At 43.1% G+C, this 26,623-nt stretch overlaps 1 protein-coding gene across 1 annotated transcript; it reads right to left on the bottom strand.

Annotated features, from left to right (window-relative positions):
• Nucleotides 1-5,026: 5,026 nt before the first annotated feature.
• On the bottom strand, nucleotides 5,027-25,907 carry NAT10 (N-acetyltransferase 10). Its single transcript, XM_065635777.1, has 28 exons — nucleotides 25,719-25,907; nucleotides 24,329-24,420; nucleotides 23,529-23,700; nucleotides 23,101-23,223; nucleotides 22,276-22,337; nucleotides 21,340-21,454; nucleotides 19,896-20,003; nucleotides 19,448-19,581; nucleotides 19,007-19,100; nucleotides 18,536-18,634; nucleotides 17,845-17,981; nucleotides 17,226-17,350; nucleotides 16,924-17,074; nucleotides 16,348-16,444; nucleotides 15,499-15,615; nucleotides 14,949-15,050; nucleotides 14,767-14,841; nucleotides 14,257-14,373; nucleotides 13,940-14,073; nucleotides 12,286-12,334; nucleotides 11,585-11,678; nucleotides 11,381-11,491; nucleotides 10,587-10,759; nucleotides 10,077-10,196; nucleotides 9,106-9,204; nucleotides 8,618-8,691; nucleotides 6,609-6,692; nucleotides 5,027-5,473 (listed from the first exon to the last, which is right to left on the bottom strand). The coding sequence occupies exons 1-28, from the start codon at nucleotides 25,824-25,826 to the stop codon at nucleotides 5,380-5,382; spliced, it is 3,060 nt and encodes a 1,019-aa protein (XP_065491849.1). The 5' UTR covers nucleotides 25,827-25,907; the 3' UTR covers nucleotides 5,027-5,379.
• Between the last annotated feature and the right edge of the window lie 716 nt (nucleotides 25,908-26,623).

The following is a 26,623-nucleotide window of genomic DNA, read 5'->3' as shown; positions in this document are numbered from 1 at the left end:
TACCAGGATTTTATTAACAACAAAATTTTCAAATACACAGCTGCTGTTTGGTTTGTTTTGGGTTTTTCTGCTCTTCTAACAATGAGGAAAAAACCATATTGAAAGGCACTTCTGTGGAGAAGGCAGCTGCAGTTTTAGCATCTTAAATTTGTTTTGCTATATATACCTAAATTTATCCTTTAAAGCAAAGGATGAAAAGGCATCAATTTCCCCTTCTCAGGCTCGAATATTTTTGAATAATAATAATAATTTATATATAAATATATATACAAATATATAAATATATATATAATAATTATAATAATAGTTTTTTGAATAATAAGTTTAACTTGCGTTTTTCCCTTGCTGAAGTTTAACCAGCTGAAGTTTACCTGCTTTTCACCGAAAAACGGCAGAGTGTCGCGTCTAAGAAAGACTTAAAATCCTGCTGTATAACAAATTCCCCTCACGAGCATTTCTTAGCATTTGATTGACGCGATCCGAGTGAAGTCTGCTGGGAACGATCCACGTGAGGTGCTTTTTCTTGCATTGTGCCATTCCAGCAGCACGCCTGGAAACCCACCGATACAAACACCAACTTGCTCTCCAGAATCACGGAATACAAAACACCCAAGGTTCCCTTGGCAGCCCTTTTATCCTAACAAGCAGAGCAAATAGAAACTTCTAGTTGCACACCACCTCTATTTTATACAGCGCTGCCCCTTGGAGTCCTAGAAAGTAACACAGCGGAGTTTGCACAGCTTTGGGGAAGCACGAGGCTTTGCTGGCCACGATCACATCATTTCACGGAGCAGAGGAGATGAACAGAGCTCGCACATCTGCCTGAACACGCTGGGTGACTTTCAGGCTAAAATAAAAGCTTTTTTTGCTTTAACGTGAGCCTTAGCACAGCAGGTGAGCGCTGGCGGCCGTCGCATTGCTACGAACTGGCCCTTTGCCCTCACCAAATGCTGCGTGAGCAACCAGACGTCGCCTCCTGCACCTGCCGTAGCGGCGACAGCCAAGGGGACACGAGGGACAAAGAAAAAAGTGGCGATTCCCTTGAGGAACAGGGCAGAAAAGCTGCTGTGGCCGCTGCCTGGGGCAGAGGAGATGATTCGAAAGGCAGATTTGCCTCCCCAAAGGGCGGGTTTGAGTATAAGGGACCCAATAACCCACAGAAGAAATAATTCAATATTGCACTCGGCACTAGTTGCCCAAGCAGAAGGAAGGCAGAAAAGGAGGTTTCTGTGGTATGATGAGAAATCCCAGCAGAGCGGGGATAAAAGCTTTACCGGGAGCAACACGGGCTGGCCCGGCCCCAGAGCTGGAGTCATTCCAGTGCCGTCCAGTTTCCTACTGGTAGTAACTAGAGGGCGAGCAGGCCAGTTCACAACGGGGCGACCGCCCCCGTACACAAAGCTCGTTGCTTCACACAGGCTACTCACTGGATGGGGAGCTCACTAGACCGAGGACAGGATTTCACCCGAGACCAGGTTTAGCTCAAGCAGAAGGTGCTGTGGGTCCCTCACCACCTCTCTCCATCCTCTGCTAACGAGAAGGAGCCGTTAGGAAACGCACGCCACGAGGTGCCTGTAGTTTCGGGCCCTTACCAAGAGACAGGCTTATGACTCGGAGAAATAGCCACATAATCAAAAATCCAGCTGTGGAAGCAAAGGAAAAAAACCCCACAACACTACCACAAGAATATCACAATGGCCAAAGAGAAAAGATTTCATTTCCTCCTGCCCCGTCTGCATCTTGCCCAGTACACCAACCTTTCCTTTCCTTTGCTCACTTCTCCTCACACAGCTGGGGGAGGCAAGAAGATGCTCAGCTTCACTGGTTTTACCCCTTCCCGGGTACCTCGCAGCTGTCAGAATAGCTCACGGGTCTCCAAGCAAGCGGGACGATTCCACTGACAACCAGGTCACGTCTCCCCACCACCTGCCGAGGGCCGCGGGGGCTCCACGGGGCTTCCCCGGCTTCCTCTAATTAGCCACATTCTCCATCACTTGGCTACGGGACAGGAGGAGAGAGTGAACCTGCAGCAATGTGACAGATCAGCGAGCCAAGAAATGCTGAAAAAAAGGCCATAAACTGACCTTGTAGGTTTAAAACGGGGCCCGAGACACGAATGTACGCGGTCGTGCAAAGAGACATCCCCGGAGCGGGACGGGAGGAGCAGGGAATCCAGGTACAGAAAAACCAGCTCTAGGCAGCGGTAAACAGGCTCAAAACCAACCAGATCCTAAAATTCAAAGGTACAGAACTCGCGCCCTCCTCAGCTCCTGCGTCGCGTGGCGTTTTTAGCACAATTCTGGATGCGAAAAGATGCGTTCGTGCTTTGTTGCTGGATTGCGTTCAACCAGCCCTGACTCTAAGCTGGAATTTGTACCCAGCTCGACTGATGGAAAGCACAGGCAGAGGAAAATGTGGTTTGACGAGACTTGTTAAAAAAATAAAAATCCACATCTCTCACTTATTTTAGCATCTGAGGGTTTGATGGTTGGTTTTTTTGGTTTTTTTTTCCACTTTGCTGTTCAAAGAGCAATAGACAGGCAGAGGAATCTAAAAAGCTGCCAGAAATCATAAAACGCACGTGGAAAACCTGAAAAAGAACGGTTCGGCTGAACACACACGTTTTCTGTAGAAATAGAAAAATTCTCCTTAAATACAACTCCAGCTCAGCAACGGAGGGGCACATGCAGCTCAGATCCTCCTAGACTTTTACTGCAACTACAATACACCCAGTTCCCATACAACAGAGCGAGGATTACTACAGCCTGTAGGAATCACTAGAAGAACTCAGCTCAATAGTAAAATCCTCATTTGCTTGAAGAACCCGGTTTAATTTTGCCTACTACCTGCCAACTTGATTCACAGACAATTTACAAGTCGACAGTCGAATTCATACAGTCTCATGGCTATTAGCATGGCCCCTAGAAGTAAACAGAAACTTTGACATATTTTTCATATAAATACGAACTTTTTTTAAACTTCTTGTCCATTTGATCCTCAGCTTAGCCCTTAAAAAACACAAACTGATTCCTGAGCCCTAACAGCACATGGGTGTTCCATAATAAAACCTCTCTGAAATACCAGTTTTGAACCTATTAGCAGAACCAGAGTTTAACAGCCCCCCTGAGAGGTGCATTATAATTTGCACCACTTCTACCCTTTAAAGAAGTTCAATCGGCATTTTCTTAGCACAAGAAATAACACGCAACGGAAAAAAGCCTTTCTGATACTGTCACCTATGAGACAATAAGACCCACAGCAAGTAAAACAACTCCCGGGTGAATAAATCCAGCAACCGGCATAGATTAGAAAATGCAAAATAATTACTGCTGCTTTCTTAGTGCAAAGTTTCAAAGAGTCAAGCACTCTTTAGAGTTTAAAGCTTTGACTTGCAGCCTGATAAACCAGGGGAATCTTGCCAAGCAGAGCACATGAAGTGGACAAACCAACGCTATTCAGTCAGTAACCATTTGATACCGGTTCCTTGCCTGACCATCACTTCAAGCACAATTTGTTGTCCCTTCCACAAATGGCTAAAGGATGTGACCAGATCAGGACAATCCATTAAAAAAAAAAACCAAAACCAAAAACCACCACCTTTTAGAACAATAACCATTCCTCAGACAAATGCGACCAACTTAAAAGGTTTCTGCGTTGAGCTAAGCAAGACATTGGAAAACCACAATCCTACAGGTATCCGTGGAGAACGTGGGTTTGATACTGCAGAGCCCCTGGCCTGGACAACCGGCTCCACTCCGGTTTGTTGGAACTGCTGGCCAGGGATCGTGGTTCTTTGTTTCTCAAGACCAAGTCAAGCAACGGGTTCTAACTCTTGACCCCTCTCCCAGCAGAGCCACCACTTCCCCTATTTTTAACAATAGCAACAGCAAAACCAGAGAGAATTCACTCACCTTTTCTCCTGAGGGCTTCTTGGGAAGCTGCGAAGAGCCTCAGACTTCTTGCCTGTTCCTTTTGCAAGTTCTTCCGAGCTGTTTCAGGACAGCCACCACCTCATCCCCCCCAGCTGGGTGATAATGGGCCCCTCATCAGGCCTTTAAAAGCTGCAGCTGCCACCAACTCTCATATTGTGACCTTCTAACCCAAGGTACACACAGGCTGTGCTGTGCAAGGCCCATCCTTAACCTAGATGTTTCATAAACCAGCCTCCTAAAGAAAAAATACCGTCTTTCCCTAGGAAGAAACTGTTTTTTCAAGGATTTGCTGGAAAAAGGAACTGTGAGATCTACAAGTAAATGTAATGCAGCTGTAGGTAAGTCTCTGTGTTCCAAATCTGTAGGGTATGAAGCCAGAACATCAAGACAGTGCACTGCAGGGGACTCAGTTTTGGGACAGGGACATTCTGTGTCAAAGGCTTTAACCTGGTTTCGAAGCCTCTGGAATCTGAGTCTGCAGCCACAGAAAGTCCCCAGCTCCAAACTGGTACATATTTATTGCCAGTAACAGAGCTGGGGAGTTCAGGGACTTGTCTACTCAGCTGGCCCTGAGCTCTAAGACAGGATCACCCAGACCAGGTGTTCGCAATCGTGCTGATTTCCTGGTGACCTTCACACAAAACTTTCTACCAAAGCCAAGCAGCAGCTCTAGGTCGAGCACAGGGGGACACCGTGGCCCGAGCAGCTTCCCCAGCACCTGCGAACGGTGCCACCCTGCTCGAGAACTGCAAACTGCTGAGCTGGGGGAATGCTGAGACCTCGCAAGCGTGAATGCACAAGAGCAGCTTTTACTACAGTAAGTAGGAACTACAGGCTGCCTTCCAAACTAGAAGTGTTTGTTACATACCCTGAACTCCTGTGAGCAAGGACCATGTCATGAGTTTGAATTGACAGCGTGATTTGTGCTCCCTGAACAGCCAGTCCCAAATAAAAAATGGGTGGTTGTTCACCCCAAAAACTCCCTCCCGCTCCAAAGGAGCAGCAGTACCACTCAAGCACCTGCAGAGATCAAGATGTGCTGCAATGCTAAAAGGCAGAGCCTCATACCAAAGCCTACCACGCTTATATCCTTTGTTGTCCACTCTTTTTTTTAATAAAGACACCAACCATTAAGATGCGGGAAAGTTTACAGCTTGATCTGCCCTCTTTGAATGGAAAGTCTGTAGCTGCTAAAGCGCCCTCATGATATGGCAGCATGCACAGCGCCTCGCTCGAGCTCTGCAGCCACGCTTCATAAAAAACCTTCCCAGACTGGCTCCTGGCGGTGTCACTGTGCTTCCCGTAATACAATCACGTTAAAAGTGCCTCTAAAGCTTTTCCTTCCCTCCAGCTCTCACCCCCAAAAAGAAAGTCTTTTGGTTTAAAGGAGAATACTACTTCTTAAGTACAGCACTGGTTAATTCAAGTCCACTGATAGGCTTTAAAGTCATTTCTTCCGCTTCTGCTTTATGTCTTTAGTCTTCTGAAATTTCTTCTTCTGCTTGGGTCCTCTTGCTGTTTCTAATTTTCTCTTCTTCTCACTGGAAAACAGGAACAAAATATGTGTTAAAAATACACGTGATTCTCATCCAGCTGGGAAATTTTTTTGTAAAGGGGGGGGTTGAGGGTCTAGAAATGGGGTTGGGAGAAAGCACTTTTAGTTTCTTAGGTCATTTAAACTGGTGCTAGAGAAAGCACGAATGAGAATATGACCAAGATTTTCTGGTGTCTTCATGTTCTCTAACCCAATTTGAATCCCTCAAAATCTTGATTTTTAGCTCGTCATTGCTTTTCAAGACTTTAAGTTATGTCTCGTAAAGGCGATTCCTACTGGGCCTCTGGAATTCAGATTACCTAGAAAAAACATCGCCACTGACAGTTTTAAGTAGACAATTTTGTTCCTGCACTAGATTCTGACTAGAGCAAACTTGACAGAGTTCCGATCTTTATAAAGCACTGACAAGACTCTCTCATTCCTGTAAGGCTCTGGAAATTCACAGATTCCAGCATTCATGAAAAAGAACATGAATATAGAAAGGGTGGAATAGAGATCACATAATTACTTGAGCTGTCAGACACCCCAGGAAGGGGAAACAGGCAAGTCTCAGGGACAAGATGAGGAAGACTCCATGCTGGGCAAGGCAGAAGAAAGAAGAGGGATGAAAAGGAAGGAATTGTAGAAACAGAGTCAGAATTTTGCAGGCTTAAGCTCCCATTTGAAAGAATTCTTCTTCCCTGAATTTGCATTTTCTCCAATGGATTCCTACCCAGTGTTAGCTCCCGAAGCAAATGGGACAGTCATGTGGAATGAGTTATTTCTTTAAAAGTGACCCAAGGGAGAAATTGCACCAATTTCTCTGTGTGATCAGGATCAAGACTTAACCGTGTCAACACAAAAACGTTACAATAAGCAACTGAGTTACGTGAAGACAGGAGTAAACTCTAGAGCAACACAGAACTGAGAGCGGCAGCTTGGCCATTGGAGCAACCTGAGCACCCAGCAGAGCTCTCAGGTCCTCACACCCTGATTTCTCCGGGAAAACCGAGCATCTATCGAGGACACTAAGTTCATTTGATCTGCTTTTAACTGTTCAGCTTCAGTCTTTTGAAAAACGTTATGATAAGGCAGCAGGAAAGACCAGAGAGACTTCTGTGGAGTATTTCAGCTTCCTTAACCTTTTCACACTGACGACGGAAGCGTTCTGTCCTGCTTTGCTCAGCACCTCATTCCATTCGTCGTCGTCACCCCGGATAATATATCTAAGTGAAAAAGGTAAAGGAAAATCCAAGTAAAATTTCTAGCATAAAGTAAAAAAGAAAGAGGTGATTATACCGCCCGGCAGACACTACTCTGCAAACAAAGCCACTGCGTCAGCACCCAACCAAATTTGGAAATACACACAAAACCAGACCGGCAGAGGGATACAATGGTTTGTCACGACCCTGTCAGCAGACTCGGTCCAAACTAGGTCAACAGCAACCAACAATTGTCCCCATCCAAAGCTGGTCAGTGTCAAATGAAGCTCTCGCAGGAGCCTCTATTGTAAAAATCACAAAACTGTTCTGGGAAAACCTCTCGTCAGAAAAGCAGAGTGCTGAGCTGAGAGGGCAGCTGTGAGGAAAGCAAAAAATGAGGCCACAAGGTTATATTAATTCTTTCCACAGCAGTGGTGTACAGTTCTCCTTTGCCCACCAGATTTCTTAAAAGATAAACCTTCAATCGCTACAGCCCGGCAACCACAATCAGATCTATATTCACTATATGGATTTCTTTATAAAAGCCTGAGGGGTTTTTTTTCCCCTTTTCCCCCTCCAAAAAAAAGGAGAAGGATGGTTGGGGCGGTGAAGGAAGAGAATGCGAAAAGCAATGGCTTATAATGTTATATATAGATGTATAAAGTTAGTTAAATTAGCAGCTGCTTGTAGACCAGCACTGAGCTTGAATGCTGCAGTTTTTCTGCATCAGTCCTGGAAAAACGGAAGATCTGCAGCTTTCTTTTGAAAAGAGAAATTAAGACAACAATTGCTATTCAAATAAGCTCATGTTCTGTGCCCCTCGTGTGGGTGTTCAAGTACCCCGGAAATTACACACGAATTTAAGTGGGCAAAGCAGCGATGGAGCAGAATTGAGTGCTTGGTCTCCACCTCACGTTCTTCAGGATTTAGAATGGACTGGCCTTTGTCCACACAAGGCTGAACAATGCTGCCCAAAGCCTTTCAAATCCAACAGCTCTGGCTCTTCTATTAGTTTTCTATAACCTGTATTGAAAAGTGTTCAAAATAGGTTTTTATCTCTGTTTCCTCATGGAGAACAGAAATCTCTTTCTGGGTGAAAAAAAGGGAACATGGTCCAAAATGACAAATGGGTACGTAACACTATCAATGAAAAAACGGAATTAAAACTTTTTGAACATTCTGGTTATATTGTTTTCCTAACGTCACTGATGTGCAAGTCACTTCCAATCACATCCATTTTTGTCCTTCCTTCAAACAAGATAACCAAAGATTCAAAGAAGTTTTTATTCCTTTTCTCAAATTTAACAGAGATTAATCTAGAGCCGAATAAGGCAAGTTTTCTAGGATGTCAGTACAGTAAACAGGATTTCTATGACAAAATGGAGGAGGAGGAGAGAAGGGAGAGAATCAGAGTGGCATGTGTAACTCCTGCTGGCCCACAAAAAGAGACATCTGCTGACACTTGGAGTAAATCGCTGCTTCAGCAACTCAGTATCCTACGAATTGTCCAGCTCTACAGCAGTTACAAGGCAACTGGGCACACTGTAGGTAGTAAAAGAAGCTCTGGTTGGCGGTTCTTTTTTTTTTATTAAAGAGGAGAGTATTAAAATTAGCCAGGTGCTATTTTCACCTGAGTTGCACGCGCAGCTCAGCCGGACAGCAGACAACAGGACCTGGGTATCCTGCACTGAGGAAATAATGACTATTTCTAGAAGCACAGGAAGCTGTAAAATTAGAAGCAGCCCACAGCCAGGCAGCTTGCTTTATTACTCCATATTACAGAACTATATAACTTATGTATGTGTAATACGCACACTGTACACAGCCAGGATGGTTTGAGACCATGATACTGCAACAACAGCCTCGTGCACAAGGCTCAGCAAAATGCACGAGTGACGCAGCATTCAGATACCAGGGGAAAACTAGATTTGATACGGATAAATCCTTACTGTGTGAGGTCCATTCCCTTCAGCTTCTCCACCTCTTGCTTGTGTTTTTCTTGGAATTCCTTTGCGGCTTCTTCCTACAACAGGGCAGCACAACAGATGCGTTAAGTTCTAAGTGCAACAATGACCATGTAATGCAAGGAAAATGCCTTTCCCACTGAAAGAGAAGTACATCCCCTAAAATAAATACCAGATGATCCTGAAAGGCTTCTCTCTTTTATATAATTGCATTATGGTGTTACTGGCATACATATACTTGTAATGTATAACTCCAAAAACATCTTAGTAGGTTCTGCAAAAAATCCGTATTGCAGATTAACAAAACCTGACTACAAGCATGTAAAGCAAAGCTGTCAGGTTTTAACGACCACAAAGTGACAGACACGATGTGGAATTCTCTCCATCCAAGAAAATTCAGATTACAAGGCTTCTACACTCAAGGGAACTCCACAAAGCGTTTACATATGGATGAAGAAGTTGCTCATAATTACCAAATCGTCATTTAAAGATTTCAGCGTTGGCTCCATCACAATATCCTTTGTTGCCACCATCTGCTCCTCCACAGCTTTTTCCTGGACTGTGTTGAACAACTGAAAATGAAATAAGCCAACACATGTAAGACTTGCTGATGTTTCTTCTAGGTTATCACTTTAAAATAAATAAGAAATGCTGTCTGTCCCCAGGAAACTCTTCTAACTTCACAAATATTGTCAGGCAGTTGTTTATTTCTGAGGCATTCATTCAATCATACTGAAATAAAAGCTCAAAGCTGCTTCCTGAAGGCAGAATTATACACAGCTTTTATAAAAAATGTAAAACTAAGATCACTCAGCACTCAATGTCACTCACATAAATGTAGAGAACTCATAGTTTGCAACAGACTTTATTAGTACAGCATCATTTGATTAACATTTGCAACTAAAAGCTGCATTTTTGTGTGTGTGTTATTTTTTTCAAGATAATTATAAGGGTGTTATGCTGAGCAAGAGTTCTGTCCCTCTCACCTTCTGATAACTCATCACGTTACTCACTTTATCACAGAGAAGGAAAACCAGATCCAAAGCTTTCCAGTTATTTCACTGGACTTAAGTTTCCCTCTAAATGGCATTGGAAAAGTGTTTTTTCAAGAAAAGCTGAGATGCCAACAACACAGTGAACAATCGTAAACAAATGACTCGGGCTCAGCTGGCAAGAGGGGCTGTATGCTCAGTATTTTAGTCAGGGTATTTCAACATTTAAAAACATAGCACAAGCACTATTATTTGGGAAAATGCTGTATAAATCAATGCCATAAATATCTGATTTTCCATCGGGATTTCTTACAAAGAAGCTCACAGTCAATTACTGGGGACATGTTAAAGATACACAGTTCTGATTCAGTTTTCTATTACTGCCAGGCTCCGTACTGGAATTACACTTGGGTCCAATAAAACCAAGACAAAGCTCGTCGGGATGCTCCTACCTGGACCACTTTGCGGATGATCCTGTTGAAGAGGCCCATCAACTGACTGCTGGGCAGTTCCACCTCCTTTTCCAGCTGGTCCAGAGATTTATGCTGTAGGCCAATCCCCAGAAAAAGGGCCTGAGGAAACGACATGTATTTCAGTTATAGAGGCTTTTTGAGCAAATACAAATATATATTACCCTCTGCACTCCCTACATTTTACCAAGTCCTTGCTCTACTTAAGTAATACAAGACTTCTCTGGTACAAGCTGAAAATGCAGTGGAACATCCCTAAATTATTCTGTAGATGGCAGGTGCCGTTCCATACTTAGTACAGACAAATCTCTTTCTCCTGAAGCCCAGCTAAAGGTGGAAAAACACTACGAGCAGGAGAAACCATGAAGAGGACTACAAAGAAGTGATTAACTGAAGCCAAATATTTTTTAAAGATGACATGGAACAAGAAACTATTCCAAATATATCTACAAGAAGAGGTGAAGCACAGCTGGTTCTCACAGCGACACGTACCGACTGCGCAGCAGAGAGAGAGATATCACCCAGCTGGTTGAGAAAAAACATCCTGGCAATGGTAGGGACCATATCCATGATGAGATGATAGTCCACCATGTTGCGAGAGTACATCTCTAATCGCTTCAGGTCATACGGGATGAAAACCGATTCTAATTCAGCACGGCTGATGGCTGATGGGTACAACAAAAAGACAACAATGTCATGACTGTTCTTCATGGCTATCCAGTATCTCAGTATTTAACATGTTCCTTTTCCACCTGCTACCTCACATGTTCACTTCCCAAGACACTTCAGAATTCAACACACTAAAGCCTCTCTCATAGAAAGACATCACGTTCCAATTTCCAAATTTCTGATGACAATATTCTTGCTAAGATCCTAAGCAAGCTGCTCTTCCTACTGACCCTTGCTATGCAAGACTTCCCTTTTAATTCCATATTGGATTTGGCAGGCGTCAGTATCCATCCATGTTTTGTGACGCCTTTAGCTGTTACAGTCAGGAGCTCTCCAATTTTGGGTTACTTAAATCTTCAATCAAAAAAGCAGGAAAAAAAAGAAACGTGCCAAAAAGCCACTACCTGTTTTTAGTGGCAGAAAATGTCCTTTTAGCTTTCACTAAGAAACACAAGCATTTTCCTGGATAATAGGAACACAACACAGTAACTGACCACAAGGAATTCATGGCACTTCACAGGAGACATCCTATAATGCGTGTATCTGAGAACTCTGAGGAACATGTACATAGACTTTAAACTGCAATCTAACAGAACATTGTGAGCCAGGCTACTCACGTGGTTGCGGCTGCTGTTTGATATTTTTGTTCTGTAGAATATTCAATGCCAACGATGGAGAGAACGTGCTGAATTGGTACGAGAGCAGAGAAAGGAACCGCCTCCTAAAATCTATAGTACAGGATGATAAAATAAATGACTCTTGTGGACCTCTAGAATAAATATCCCAGAAGATTCTTCTAGCGCTAGCAAAATGGAAGTTACCTTTCCAGAAGGCAACAAGCCAAGACTCCTGTTCAGTGTCCTCTTCATTCAGTGTCTTCAGCATGATGCACGAATGCTCACCCGTCAGGTCATTCTAATAAATAAGATTTATTTCCGATCATCCCCATGAACCTTTTGCACTCTTGTGCTCAACTGAAGAAGGTAAAGATCTTTTAAATGAACAACACCACATGTATCAACTGCTACTGGTCACCAGCACCTAATGTAAAACAGATGAACTTCTAGAATTTGGTAAATCCCAGTGCTAAGGGATTTTGGTTTCTTGAGGTAACCAGTAGTGCAAATTCCAAGTACAGCTCAAGAGCCAGAAAAACCAAAGAAAAATGCGGTGACACAGGACAAACAGATTGTTCTCCCCAAAAATACTATAACTTCTAGTGCTATTTTTGTAAACACCTAGAAAAACAAGAGCAGGCAGTTCAAAGGCCACTTGCATATTTTACTAATTACCCCCTTAATAACACCCACCTTGGCTCTAATTTCTGAAGTGCAAACTACTTAGAAGACCATATTCACAACCCTTAACTATAGGCCCAAAGAAGAAAAACAAACATAAACCAACCCCGAAATGTAGCCTCAGAAAACTTTCCTGCCCAAATCACATCTCCCAGAAGCCAATGGAAAGATGCCCGGTAGTTTCAATAGGCCTGGATTTCATTCAGAAACAGTAGGTTACTTACTGGTGTCTGCCTTAGATAAACTGGCACAAATCCAGCACGTTTCCAAAACCTGGGGAAAGGGAAAAGAGAAAACGTGCTGAGAATTATGGAGGTGTTGATTCTACAATCATGCTTGTGGTTAAATTCAATCCATACAAGAACAACTGTTGAAAAGTAAGCAAAAGTGTGTGAGACACCCCACCAACTAACGAAAATGAGCACTGACAGAAAGTAGTAACAGCAGACTACGGTTCTAATTTAGAGGAGTGAAAAATGATGATTGTGATATCAAAATATGAACAAGGTGTCAGATGCTGACAGCCATGACAAAAGATTATTGTATTTGACGTGCTTCCAGGACCTCCTTTAAAAATAGGCGAACAGGTTTTGCCCAATAATTTCAGAGACTCCCAAGGGATCCCCAGGGGAGGGGCTGAGGCTTTACAGCTCACTTCAGAGACTCTGCTCTTCTTCAATGAACGACGATTTTTCCTGGCAGCTTCCAGGTTTCAAACAATCACTTGTGGAACAGAGACAATCCCAAACTGATCAGCGAAATCCTGCTGACCACCCTTCCCATTCTCCTGTTCCTTCCTACATCTTAGTTGTGAACTGATCCTACTATTCATTTTGCCCGGTAAAAAGGAGGACCAGTAGCAAAAGACCTGCTGAGACCAAACATATGGTGTCCCAGACAAAAGAAAGAAGCCAGACCCAAGGGCAACTGTCACTGGCAACCTGCCTCCACAGGCCGTGACGTGACTGCTCATCAGCTGCGCACGATGTTGAAAATTTCGGCAAGAAGCCCTGTTTCTGCATCCCAGCCTCTCCCTGCTCGTCCTTTTATTTATTCCACCACAACTAACCATCAAGTAATTAAGGAAAGTAGCAGTGGAACAGTTTATTCTCCCCTCTCTGCCCCAAGAGTGACCGTTCAAATAAAGACATTTGCTCTATAATTTGCAACAGGAAGAATTCTGCATTATTTTGAAACTCTCTCCCAAACTATTGATTCGCTACTTCCCACACTATGGCTAAGAAAGCTTCAGAAATCCAGATATTTTGTTGGATTTTACACTATTTATTATACGATCATGTTTTTATATAAAACTATGTTGTAAAGTGGAGCCAAAACTTAGGAAAAATTAATAAATGATTTACTGCTGCAGTAACTCAGCTCCTCCACGGTAAGAAAAGTAAGCAGCAGTTGCAGTTTGTGGTGAAAAGCATTTACATTAGACAGGAAACTAACAACCAGCAGAAGTTCAAGTTTCTACACGTCACATGAAGTAGTGTTTAACTTCTCCCTACTTATTACAGGCTGTTATTTCTTCTCCAGCCTGGGAAATCTGCGTTATCAAAGCTAATTAATTCTTTAGAAGGGTCACAGAGACAACCAAGAGGAGAATGGGTTTCCCTCAGAAGGAGTTTGAGGAAAAACTGCATTTAGGATCAGCCCTACTGTACATCAAGGAAAGGTCTTAGAGGAGAAGCTTTAGAAATCGAGTGAAATATGCAGAGATAAAGAGAATGTCCAAGGGCTAAAATATCTGCATCTATATTTACACATAATATTACCTATATATATTATGTGATATATATTGTATTAATATATATAATTTATACGGTTATATTTTTGCACTGGATGTAACTAGCAAGTAGCCTAATGTCTTACTTGAGTAATCTTGGTGTTAGGCCATAAGACACCCCCAAATAGTCCAGGTTTTCAGCTTGTCTCTCGCTCAGTTTAAGAAGTAAAGGGGGCAAGTCTTTCCGAGGTGTCACAACCTCTTCTAGTAAACTAACCGTCTGAAAGAGAAAGCGGAAATGGGTTAGCAGCAATCCTCACAGAAACCTACAAACTATATCTCTGATTCTGTATAAAAAATAAATACAAGTATTTTCTCCTTACACGGAGAAATCATCATTGAGACTTAGAGTGAAAAACAAACCGCACAACAGAAAATCCAGGAAATGCACTGAGCTCCATACCTCACCGCTTACAGTTGTAATTTCTTTTGGCTTTTGAACTGGTTCTTCTTCCAAACATGGAAATTTGCCTTCATAGTACATCTGCAGTAAAGCCAGAGCTCTGCTGCCATAGCCCATCTGTGAAGCAGGAACAACACACTATAAGCAAAAAAATGTATCTAGTTTTTGAGGCAGGGCAACAACATTCACTCCTCACAAACCGACAAACAATCATCAGTGCAGAGATCACTCAGTCACTGCAAAAATGCATTTTCTGTGCTACACAGCAGCTCCATGAAGGGCACAACAGAACCTGGATGTCCCAAATCACAATGAGAGCCCAGCTGGTAGTTCGGGACTCGTAATAATTCTTGGTGCTTAACTCCGGCACTCAGAAAATGCCAAACACCAGCGTGAACGTTTGGTAATTCACAATAAATCTCATTGGATCCTGACCGTATACTGCTGCTTGGGATGCTGACAGGCTACAATGCTGATTTATCACAATAACCGAGTTCCAAAATACTTTACCCCCTGATAATCTGGATGAACTGCAATACGAACGACACGCCCACCAGAGAGGCCCCCGAAGTCCGGATCTTGGAACTGTGTAAGAGCCAAAAGTCAATGTAAAGAACACAGATGGGTACTCTAAAAACAAAAAATAGTGCTGAAATATATCTTGGGTGGGAGCACACAGCCAAATTATTCACCTGCTCTGAAATGGTCCAGGGAATAAGATCACCAGAAGCTTTCTTTCCCCTGGAAAGGCTGTTCATGATAGACTGGCGAGAGATCTCTCCCTCCAAGCACACCTGCCAGAAAAGGTAAAAGACCATTAATGGAGAAAAACTCTTTTCTCCTACAGTCACTCCACTGCAGCAGAATCGCAATTTATACTCAGTTGCTGAGTCCCTGATGCAGTATTGACGTGCACATCTGGCGCAACAAGGCATTACACTGCGGGGCAAGAGAACCCTCGAGAGATTAAAGCATCGAAAGCGCTCTACGAATTTTCTGCAGTCCATCAACAGCAAACATAAAAGCTTGTCCCACCAATATTTCTCTTTAAATGTCATTTATTTTTCACGTAAACGGGCCTTTTTCTTTTAAGAAACAGTAGAATCGAACACAGATAATCAAGAATCTGTGTTAAGGAACGAAGCACGTGGTCAGGTACCCAGCAGTCAAAGGCTGAACTATTTCTACATCTCTAAGCACGTACATTGTTGAACAGTTCACAGCTATGAGCTGCTCTCTTACCTGAACAACTGCAAGTACTTCTGGTAATGAATTCTGGGTGGGTGGAACAGGTGGCAAAAGGCAAAAAAGATGATGGGCAGGTGCATCCGATAGCATCTGGAGGTCATTGGGCGAGTTCTGGAGGGTGAAGACACATCAGAAAGTTGCAGAATTATTCCATGAGAGGAGCTTCCAAGTCCAGTGTAATGTTAGTAGCTCCATTTTCTGAATTCAGGGCTATTAAGAGACTTGAAACTAGTACAATACTAATGGCTGAGGAAGCTCACGGGCAAGTTCATGGCTGTTAAACTACCAGACAGCATCTGTTTTTCTCAAGCGAAACCTCCTGCTCTCACATGCACAGAACTTAACTTTCCATTTTTATATAGCTACTTTCAATCTACCAAACCTTAAATGCTTTTGTTTTGAATTGTCAGATTTTTGGTACTTCTGGACTTCACCACTCACATTTACCAGTCACCTACAGTCTTGAAACCTTGAGATGAGTTATTCCTCTTTTCAGCAGTACAATGGTACCACTCTTTTGCTTAATTTGAGGCTGCTAGAATATGGTAAAGAGAAATGCAGAAGAGGTTCATCATTGATACTACTCTGATAAGCCTGTAGTCTCATCTAGAATTTAGTCTCCAGAATTTCTCAAGACAAAAATATTCCAGCTATCTGTAAATCCAGTGTATTCAGTGAAGACCAAGGCAGAGATCTGCTCCAAGAAGGGACAATACTGTATACAACAACTGAAGCTGTTCAGAAAACAGTGATTAGGTCAATTCAATCAGACTGTCCTGACAAGAATTGCTCTCTCCACAAAATTCCTAGCTGAAATTTTGGCAGAAGTAGCACAAACTTTACCTTGTAGTGTGAAGCCACATAGAGGGCCACGAGCCTCTGCAGAAAAACTTCTGATGCTCTGTGGTAACAAAAAAGGGTGTCTCTATTCACGTAGTATCTACACAGAGGGGTTAAGGGGTGAACCTCCTTGGAAACATGGAAAAAAGCTCATTGTTGGTTTAGGAGTAATATTTTTCAGTGCAGCCTCAGGCTATATGCTGGCTTCTGCTCTTAGGCTCTACAGCTCTATCGACAAGAATGAATGACTTTGGGCAGGGTTCACAGCTTTCACACCCTTAATTTGTTAATCTAAACCTTTTATAACTTCGACAAGGACTTCCAGTCATTCAACCCTTCCTTAGGATTCTCTCTGCAATAAAAGGGGAGTTTGGTAATGTCCTGGTAACACACACCACCAGTCTTACAAAGGCAGCTCAACTCCAGAAGTGGAGTCTTAATAGACCTTTTCCAAAAGATCACGTGCTGATGTCATCACGTTAGCTGAAGAGCCCACTACTAATCAGCTTCAAAAAGCCTCCTTTCATTCACCTGAAAGCAAGATATTTTGATCACAGCACAACGTCTGAGTAAGGATACAGGTCACAAGTCTCAGGCAGCGGGCAGCCGGAGATAATTCTGGTGATGTTGAGACAGTCCAAACACAGCAGATCATTCAGCCACTTTTCAACTGGGTCCCCAGGGGCGTATCTGATGGACTCGTGCAAGGAGACTTCATGCAAAGTACGAGCTGCAAACAGATTTCAGAGAACGTCTGGTGTTGGAAGTTGCAGCTAGCAAAGAATCCAACAGGAGTGGGGTCCTTTGAAACCCAGGTCTCTCACAGGAGATCAGAAAATTGTTATTTGCTCAGCTTTCACCCCTTAAAGCCCCTGCAGTACCTGAGGTGAGTTTAGCTGTAGCTGTAGATTTGTTCTCCGCTGTCATGGTGACTTGGGTTTGTGCACTCTGCTGACGGAGCTGCTGAATGAGCTTCAGAGACAATGAGCGACCAGTTCCCTCATACCTGAAAAGCAGAAGGCAAAAGTCTGAAGCAAATAACCAAACGGCAGTTCTGAGCCATAGGAAGCTCCAGCACAGAACTGGGCTGCCATCCAAAGCTATGTGACATCCTGAGGGCTGTGATTCTGTGAAAATCGCTGCCTTTTGATGTTCTTGCGCACGTAGGATGGGGCAGCGTACCCTGTCACTTCTTAGCCTCACCATATTGGAAGGAAAATGTCATTCTTCCCTCTCTCCTAACAGACTGTGCAATCCTGTTTAAGTATTTGCTCCTTGTAGCAGAATTGGTGCAAGTCAAACACTTCAGGAATCCACAGTGGAACCAAAGGAAAGCAGCAAAATCAAGTACTGGGTCTTGGATATTTTAAGGAACAGTTCCGTGACAGATCAAGAATCAGTGTGACCTGATGCGAGAGTGTGTAATAAAATAAGTACTGCGGACAAGAGATAGTCCACACGACTGCTTTCCCAGATAGAGAATTGCTGCCCAAGCCTTACCCGTTGATTGTAGAAGCCATGAAAACAAGATAAGGGCCTAGCAGGTTCTTCACCAGGGGCAGAGGAATAGCGGCAGCTTCATCAATCACAACCAGTTCAGCTTGACCCAGTTTCACGGAATCGGCAGGGTGTATGTACTGCAAGGAATGAGAGGACACTGTTATTGTCAACAACAGCTTGTCCAGGAATTAGGGAAATGTCAGTCGGCAAAGCTGGAGCCCTGAAAAGCTGTTTGGTGTCCCTGTTCTCCACGACCATCAAGCCAGAGACTGAGCCATGAAAACAAATGGCTGGGAGAGGGTTCATGTTACCCTAACAAGGACTGGGGCACACATCTTGTTCTGCACATTTCCACACAAATTTATCTGCAGAGATCATGAAAATAAAGGAAATCTAATCACTAGAAACATATGTTCTTCCTTCACTGTTTCTTTCATCTTCCTTTGCTTTTGTTTCAAGAAACTCATGTGCAATAACCAAGAGAGCTTTGTAATCTTCAAGTTATTCACAGAAAGAAATAAGATATTTTGTGAAAGTCACCCACCAGAAAAAAAAGGTCTGCCTTAAAGCAAAATCAACCAGGACAGTTATATATCACATAAAATGAGCCTGCTTAAAATCAAAATAACTACAGCAACGGTAAAGCCAACAGTTAGGAACAAAAAGTAGAAATGCAAGAGTGGCCAGTTACCTGAATGGTCTGTCTGTGCTCCTTGAACACGTTCACTCTGACAACAGCCTTGTTAAACTCCGGATTTAAGGACTGAACAATCTCATAGTCCAGATGTTCCTGAGAGAAGACACTGTTAAAGAGCATGAACAAGCCAAGATCCAAGAAAAATATTGTCTACCGTTATCATCAAAATAAGTTCACTAAGAGTACGCTGTTATTCCAGATTCTACTTAAAAATTCTTAAAACAAAAGCTTCAGAGGCCTGAGAACTAAGAAATTATTTACTTCTGTTAAAAACTATTTCAAAAAAAATATTTTCCCAACTTAAAAATAGAGAAGGAAACATAACTGTATTATGATTCATGGTTGCAGAACTTTACTAAAAAGGCTGGTAGCTAATATATGTAAAAAAAAAATCACAGATGAGATGCAAAACCCCTCCTAAACAGGAATGTTGTGAAGTATTGTAAAATAGTCTGTGGTCCTTACCTGATACTGCAGTGCATCAAAGCCTTTAAATATGAACTCAAAGAGAGTGTGAAGGTTATCAGGGCTTGGAGAGGTGACAAAGATATTGGAGTAACTGCACAGAAAAAATAAAACAAGAGCTTAACTCTTTTTCTAAAAAGATGTACATATATATACTAAGTAGAATGTTTTCTTTATATGAGGCGTTGATTTTACCTAATAATCAAAACACACCAGATTCCTTTAGACACATCTCAACTGATGTGTGATTATTTTGATTTTTAAAGACTGAGGTTTTCTTATTACTATGAAATAGAAAAATCCGAATACCAGTGTAAGCAGCAATCAAAAGATATGAAAATAAAAATGGAGGGATGTAGGACTGGAAATTACAAATCTGTTCAGATCCATTTTTAAACTCATGGATGTAAATAGAGCCTGGAAGATGGGGGGATCACTCACCCAAAAGCTACTGCTCCAGCAATAGCCAGTCCCAAGGCAGCAGATTTACCACGGCCCCTGGCTGCTGTTAATGCCACAGTGCTGCGCAGAGTCTTCTCAGAAATGGCCTCAATAAATTTCAGAACTGCCTTTGCCTGATGATCAGGAAAAAAAAATGGAAAACAAAAATCAGCTGTGTTTAGAATCACAGAATGGTTTGGGTCAAAGGGACCTTCAGAGCTCCCCCAGTGCCCCCCCTGCCATGAGCAGGGACATCTGCACCAGCTCAGGTTGCTCAGAGCCCCGTCCAGCCTGGCCTGGGATGTCTCCAGGGATGGTTCATCCACCACCTCTCTGGCCAACCTGGGACAGGCTCTCACCACCCTCATTGTGAAAAATCACTGATGCTGTCGTTGCGCTACCCTGTCCGACTTACACGGAGTATCTCAGATTTCAACACCACACCGACCTGATCCAGGGTTTTACAGCCATCCACCAGAACTCCCACCGGCTGGGTATCCTGCAAGCTCTCCTTCAGTTCTTTCAGCTCCAAGTCCTGCGGCCGGAGGTTCTCCTCCTATCAGCACAGGATTTAACGTAACAGGATTAGTAAAGGACGCTCGGCACAATTATACCTTTGTGATGTCTTCTGGTATCTTTTATCAGGCAGAGAAAGATCTCTGAAAGGAAACGTTACCACAAGTTGAATATACTCCCTAGAAACAGAAAAATCTAAATGGACAGACATTTAACACTTCCATTTTAATGCATCTTCAGGAGAATGGTTACACAAGAGGTGGATATCCTGGCTTCCCCAAGCTTGGAGGGAAAAAAGGAAAAGATTTTTCAGTAAATGGTAGCTGGAGAATAACATTGCTGGGAAAAAGAGACCATGGACAAATTTTCTGAAGATTTTAATTCATTTTTCAGTCTTCAGGCTGTACCAAAATGTTATGATTTTTATGGTACCTGTCATATGAGGTGTACGTATTGTCATGTATGGGGGAAAACTACTGCAGCAGCAATAGATCAGTTTTCAAACCAATATCAACATTTGCAAAGCCAAACAATAAACTAGGAGACAAAGACAATCTATTTTAAAAGGGAATGAATTCTGATTTTCCGTATTGTCACTTAAAATTCCAAAGGCATCAATCTGTCCATCCAACAGATAAGCACTTGTGCTGCTGTCAATATTGTTATAATGCTAAGGGGAATTTGGTGTTGTGTGGTTTGTTTTGGTTTGGTTTGTTTGGTTGGTTTTGGGGTTTTTTTGTTTGTGTGTGTGTGTGTGTTTGGTTGCTTTGGGGTGGGTTTTTTGTTTGTTTGGTTTTGGTCTACAACTGAAAGTGACATAAAGGATACATTTCTAACAGTACAAGCTCTATGTCTGCCTATATTCAGTGAATGTTTCCCGAGATGTGGCATGAATAACTCAGAAATTGAAACAACTACCATGGCTCCTGGGCACCAGGTGTCTCCTGAGCCTGTAATACACTTATTTCCAGTGTTTTCCCACCCCCCAGCCCTTGACAGGTCTTTTGATTTGTCTCATCCCAACTGTTCATCAGCTTCAAATCTCTCTATGCACTTCTGAAACAGCAGCCACAGCAATTAAGCTCCACCTTGCCAGACTAAACAGCAACACAGCAAAATCAATAAATATGGGCAAACACAAAACAAAAGCTGTGACAGAAAAAAAAAAAACCAAAAACAAACAAGGAAAAAAAAAAGACGGCTTCCCATGCTTCACCCACACCAGGTATTATTTTTGCAGAACATTCTACTTCCTCTCTGCAAGACCATTATTTGATATAAATCAGGATTTAGGGAAAGCTCCCGCTTTTTTAAAACCTTTAACACACCGTGGTCAGCTCAGAGCAGTTTTTCCCAGGCTGACGTTACTCACTGACCTGCGACCGCGGTGGAACAGGTGTGATGTTTGCAACATGACTGGAGATGGGCAGGATATTCAGCTGATCATCAATCACGATGCAATTCTTGCACGAGGCCAGAGACAGAATGAACCTGAGCAGTCAAGAAAAGGCAACTCAGTAAGAACACCAGCGACACAACTGCATTTTGGTAGTTAAACTCTTTTCTAAACCCACACACACTATTTACAGCTATTTATGTTACTTATTTATCATAAAATCAGGACCGTCTACACAAAATGGGTACCCACTTACCAGGATGTCTCCAAAGAACACTAACTAAGAACAATCTAGCAAGAGAACTAGAAAGTGATTTCCAGCATTTAAGCAGGAGGTCGCTGCAGGAAAGTCTAAGATTTGAATCCACAGAAACTGTGACAAACACTGACACCTAAAGACTGCACAGTGCCGGCTTATTCATCCTTCTGATTTCTGACATGCATTCTAAGGAACAAATTCTGCAGTTTTCCTATGGCTAGAGCTAGGGCTCACTCACTCAATAAGAGCTGCTTATTTGATATGATAGAAGCAGAGAAAACACCTTTACAAGACACTTCTAAAACCACAGAGAACACTCCACACTAAGCAGTTTTATGTTTTACAGTAGTGCAATAAGTATCTGGATTTGGGTGCATCTGGAGCCTGCGTTTATACAGAGCGTTACAAGAAAGGGACTCAGAACATTTCACAAATTTGGGCCTATCCTTGTAACGTATGTCACAATTTTGTAAGCAATTCCTACAACAACAAACTGTACTCATTCCAGAACAGTACATGAAAACTTCACTAAAGCAGCCAAGAAGCTCCATTCCAATGCAAATCTATAGGCTGCTCTCCCAATCTCAAGACATGACGTTGTTCCAGATGCTCTTCTTGGGCACAAGGCCTAGATCCCTTACACTCTTAATAACTCACCTCTCATTAAAGCGTCCCACCACGTCCTGGTGTGCCTCTGTTCTGTATCGAGAGTGCACATCCTGAAACGAAAGGGAAAAGTCAATCTGGAGAAGGAGCAGCAGTAACAGCGACATTTACATGATCATTACTCGTGGGACAATCCAACTTCTTTTCCACTCTTGTGGATTCCAGTCTGCTTTTCTTTCAACACCCATCCCATACAGGATTCTGATTTTCTGTCTGTTGTGAAACATCCACGTTTTCCAAATATTTGTTTAAAAATGTACTTTTCCCACCCATAGTTTTCACAATGGTCTTATTCTTGCCTGACCTAAAGGTCAACTCTGCCAGGTACAGAACATTTCAAACACCCCAGGGATGCTACGGAAAAATAGCCTAGCACTTTAATTCACCTACCAGCATTATTACTAATGGAAAGAGTTCCTGCTCGAGGTGTAAGTATACTCAGTGTGAATGGGTCATACCTAGAGATATATGGTAGTTGTGAAGCCGGTATCACCTAGGAACAGGTCACAAAACACTCAAAAGGCCTATGTTTTACTTAAATTTTCTGTTACACGGGCGAATAGAAGAAATATTTTCCAAAACTATTGTGAAACAAAAGAAGACGATTACATTTGTGAATGATGGGTGTTTCTTCCTTGTAACCTTGCAGCATTTCAGGACACAGAGGCTGGCAGAACTGCCTAATCATTCAATCATAGACGAACGAAGGAGCAGGAAAGATAATGGAAGGAAGATCACAGCCCATAATAAAAGCAAAACTTAGCATCACCATGATGTACCTGCTTATATAAAACAGGCACATTATGTTGAACATACCATGGTCATTGTATAGAGCTGCTTCAGCGAGTTCATAGTTCTCAGGAGAATCACCACGATTCCACCCCCTTCCACTGTTTCAACAGTTCTAGCCAGCAGGTTTGGGGTCAAGGCTTCAAAATCCTAGAAAATAAATAAAACTTCAAAGTTGCATTGAGTTCATCAGCGTAACTAGCATCCAATAAAGGGAACAGAAAGCCTAAAAACATTATTTCTCAAAGTTTAATTCACACTTGACATCTGCATAAACCAATATCACATTAAAATTCTACCAACAGGGCTGTCTCACCCTCACAAAACTTGTAAAAATACGCAACGCCCTCAAAACTGAAATACCAGAAGCAACAAATACAATTCCTGCAGTATTAAACTGAAAGCAATCGATATTAGTGCAATGTCCTTTTTAAATCAGAAGTTTAACTCCTTACCTGAAGTACACACATGCCGAAAGTGTTACCAAGAATCTTATGAGTTTCGTTGTAATAGCAGTAGCGAATGTTTGTGGCTGCTATAAATAACTCAAAAGGATCGTCGTCCCTTATGTTTAAAGTTCCACTTTTAATCTTCTTCTGTAGTTGTCTCATCCTCTTCTTCCGGTGACTGGAGAACAAAATTGCACAGAAATTTCCTTGGAAAAAGGTTTGAGAATTCAGGCCTGCATTCAAGTCTAATTGGAAGTCAGAGCGCAGCCTCTAAGGAAAAACATCCAGGATCACACTTGCTGCTTTCACAAGATGTTCCCATGTGCCTCAAGTGGTGGATTTCACACAGAATCAGCTGGTTTTGCAAGAAACCACCTGGTTGGAATCATGGGGTTTCAGGTAACGCTTCCTTCTTGACTATGTGTGCAGACTGCAAGTACACACACAAATCTAAGAAATACAATTTTAACCACTTTTTTCAAAATGAAGGCATGCTAATGCTTCATCTGCATTCAGGCCTGAATAATACTGAAGCTAAAAAGCTGAGGAATTAAAAGGTTTGGTCTTTCAAGGCTTAAAAGTTGAGGGGGGAGATTGGTCCAGAGCTACAGAAAGACATCAGAAATACCTGGTGCTGGTGTCGACTGTACTACGGAAGCCAAATTTGAATTTCTGGAAGACCAAACTTCCTGTAGCTCCTCCAAGAACTGATCTTGTTTCTCCTTACAACCCAATCATGCAACCTAAGCTCTGCAGACCAGCCACGGAGCTTTTGCTTCACACGTGAGGCACAAGAGGCTTCTTACCTGCTAAAGCCCAGCTCCTTTTTGTAACACCAAAGGACAGAGGGTCTGGCCTTTACAGTTGCTTTAGACAACATGTGATGAAGTATGACCACCTGCCAACACACAGAAATGCTCCTGAACAAGTGCGCTCACAAGCCAACATCGAAGAGCAAAATATTTTTCTATACTTAATAGAAGAGCCACCTCATCAACTCATTATTTTATTTCCCCAGGAACTGGAGCTACTTGAACTGACTTATCCTAAAACGTTATGGTTTTGCTGTGCTGTTCTTCCCCCTTCCACTCAAAAAACACAAGTCTAGAGTCTCAGATGAGAAATGAGTTTATTGGATAATTTCTCCCGTATAATGTTACCAGGTAGGTCCAGTCCATGCTCTGCTGCAGTGACATCTACAAGATGACTCAGTACATCAAACATGGCCTGAGTGCAAAACTGTAACATCTTACTACAGTACTGAAATAGGAATAAAGCCTCTGCTAGCCAGAAAATTAAATATTTTTTGCCCCAGTTTTAAAAAAAAAAAATCCGATTTGCCGGTAATAGATTTTACTTAAATTCACGAGCTTCTCAAACAGGTGATGTTTAAGGACAAAGTCTACTAAACCATTTCTGACAGCGCTTGGTGTTTCTGCATGGTGGTGAGTTACAGACCATTGCTCTGCCTCAGGCTGTGCCCGTTTTAATGCTGGGGTTCTTGTTTGTTTCATAGAATCATAAAATGGTTTGGGTGGAAGGGACCTTCGAAATCACCCAGTGCCCCCCCTGCCATGGGCAGGGACATCTGCACCAGCTCAGGTTGCTCAGAGCCCCGTCCAGCCTGGCCTGGGATGTCTCCAGGGATGGTTCAGCCACCACCTCTCTGGCCAACCTGGGCCGGGCTCTCACCACCCTCAGGGGCAGCAAATTCTTCCTCATGTCCAGCCCGAATCTCCCTCCTTTAGTTTAAAACCGTCACAACCAAGATACGATCGACCTCCTGGGCCGTGAGCGCCCATTGCCGGTTCATGGCCAACGTCTCACCCACCGGCACCCCCAAATCCTTCTCTGCTGGGCCGCTCTCCGTCCCTTCACAGGATCACAGAATCATTTTGGATGGAAAAGCCCCTCGAGACCATCGAGTCCAACCGTTACCTGGCACTGCCCCCTGTCCCTGAGAACCTCATCTTGTGTCTGCTCAACCCTCCAGGGGTGGCGACTCCACCACTGCTCATCCCCCAGCCCGTATCGATACCGGGGTTTGCTTATTTTTAATAATTATCACTTTATTTTAATTATTTTAAAAACATATATTTCTGTCACAGAGGAAAAAGCGCCGCCGGGGTATCCCAGACCAGCCGTTGTGCTCGTTATCCCCACACCCCCCCGCCCCTCCGGCCGGGCCCCCGTTACCTGGTCCTTGCCCCGGTCGCCCACCACCACGAACAGCGTCCGCTGCCGCTCCGCCACCCCGTTCTCGATCAGGACCCGGATGCGGTTGTCCACTTTCCGGCGCTGCATCGCTGCGGCCGCTCGGTCGCTCCCGGTTCCTCCCGCTCCCGCCGCCCCCAGCCGGCAGCTCGCGACACACCACGTGGGGAGCGGCACGGGCCAGGGCGCGCGCGCCGCGCACAGCGGAAGGACCCCGACCCCCTCCCACCCCGAGGCTGCCCCTGCCGTTCGCCTGCGCGGCATTATCTAGATATAATCCTTTTATTGTTAAAACACAATTTAAGTTGGTTTCCCGCGGTGGAGTTGAGGAAACACGCATTGAGCATTTATTAATTTCCAGTTTTAGGTGTGTTAAGCCCTTCTCGGTTAGGGTGGTAGTTCGCTGCAAAGGGCTCCTTGAGGGGAAAAAAAAAAAAAAAAAAAAAATCCAGTTTTGGAAGCTGCTTTTTAAACTACCCCTTTTTAAACTACTCGGTTATGTATCACATACACCAAAACAAGAAATAACCCAGACTCCCAAAAGCACAGATACAAACCTGTTCAGGGCCAGGCCCAGGAACTTCCTCCATCTATTTGTGTTTTAGTTGGGTGACTTTTGTGTAATGATAAATCAAACTTCAATCTCAATGGCAAGACTTTTTTTTTTTTTTAAATACTTTGTTTTAAATAAATCATGCTTGCGAAACCCAGCCCTGTTGCAGTAAACACTGTGCCTCTCCTGATTTTATAAGATATTCCTTTTCCACCCAAGGCAGTTCTACATTAGCGATATTGTCACCAGGTGAGAGAGGGAGGAAAAATAAAAATGGGCATTTGGATACACCATATTCCCATCGAAACAAGACTACGGAAAGCAATGACGGCAC

Source organism: Caloenas nicobarica, chromosome 5 (genome assembly GCF_036013445.1).
Source record: "Caloenas nicobarica isolate bCalNic1 chromosome 5, bCalNic1.hap1, whole genome shotgun sequence".
NCBI lineage: Eukaryota > Metazoa > Chordata > Aves > Columbiformes > Columbidae > Caloenas > Caloenas nicobarica.
The sequence above is the reverse complement of the archived record's forward strand: the minus strand, read 5'-3'. Positions and strand labels throughout refer to the sequence as shown.

Coding starts and splice junctions, on each gene's coding strand:
- NAT10 (XM_065635777.1), bottom strand. CDS start 25,826: ATGCAGCGCCGGAAAGTGGACAACCGCATCCGGGTCCTGATCGAGAAC. Junction 23,701..24,328: donor AAGGAGCTGGGCTTTAGCAG/GTAAGAAGCCTC, acceptor TTTGTTCTCCAG/TCACCGGAAGAAGAGGATGA. Junction 8,692..9,105: donor AATCTTTAAATGACGATTTG/GTAATTATGAGC, acceptor GCCCTGTTGTAG/GAAGAAGCCGCAAAGGAATT.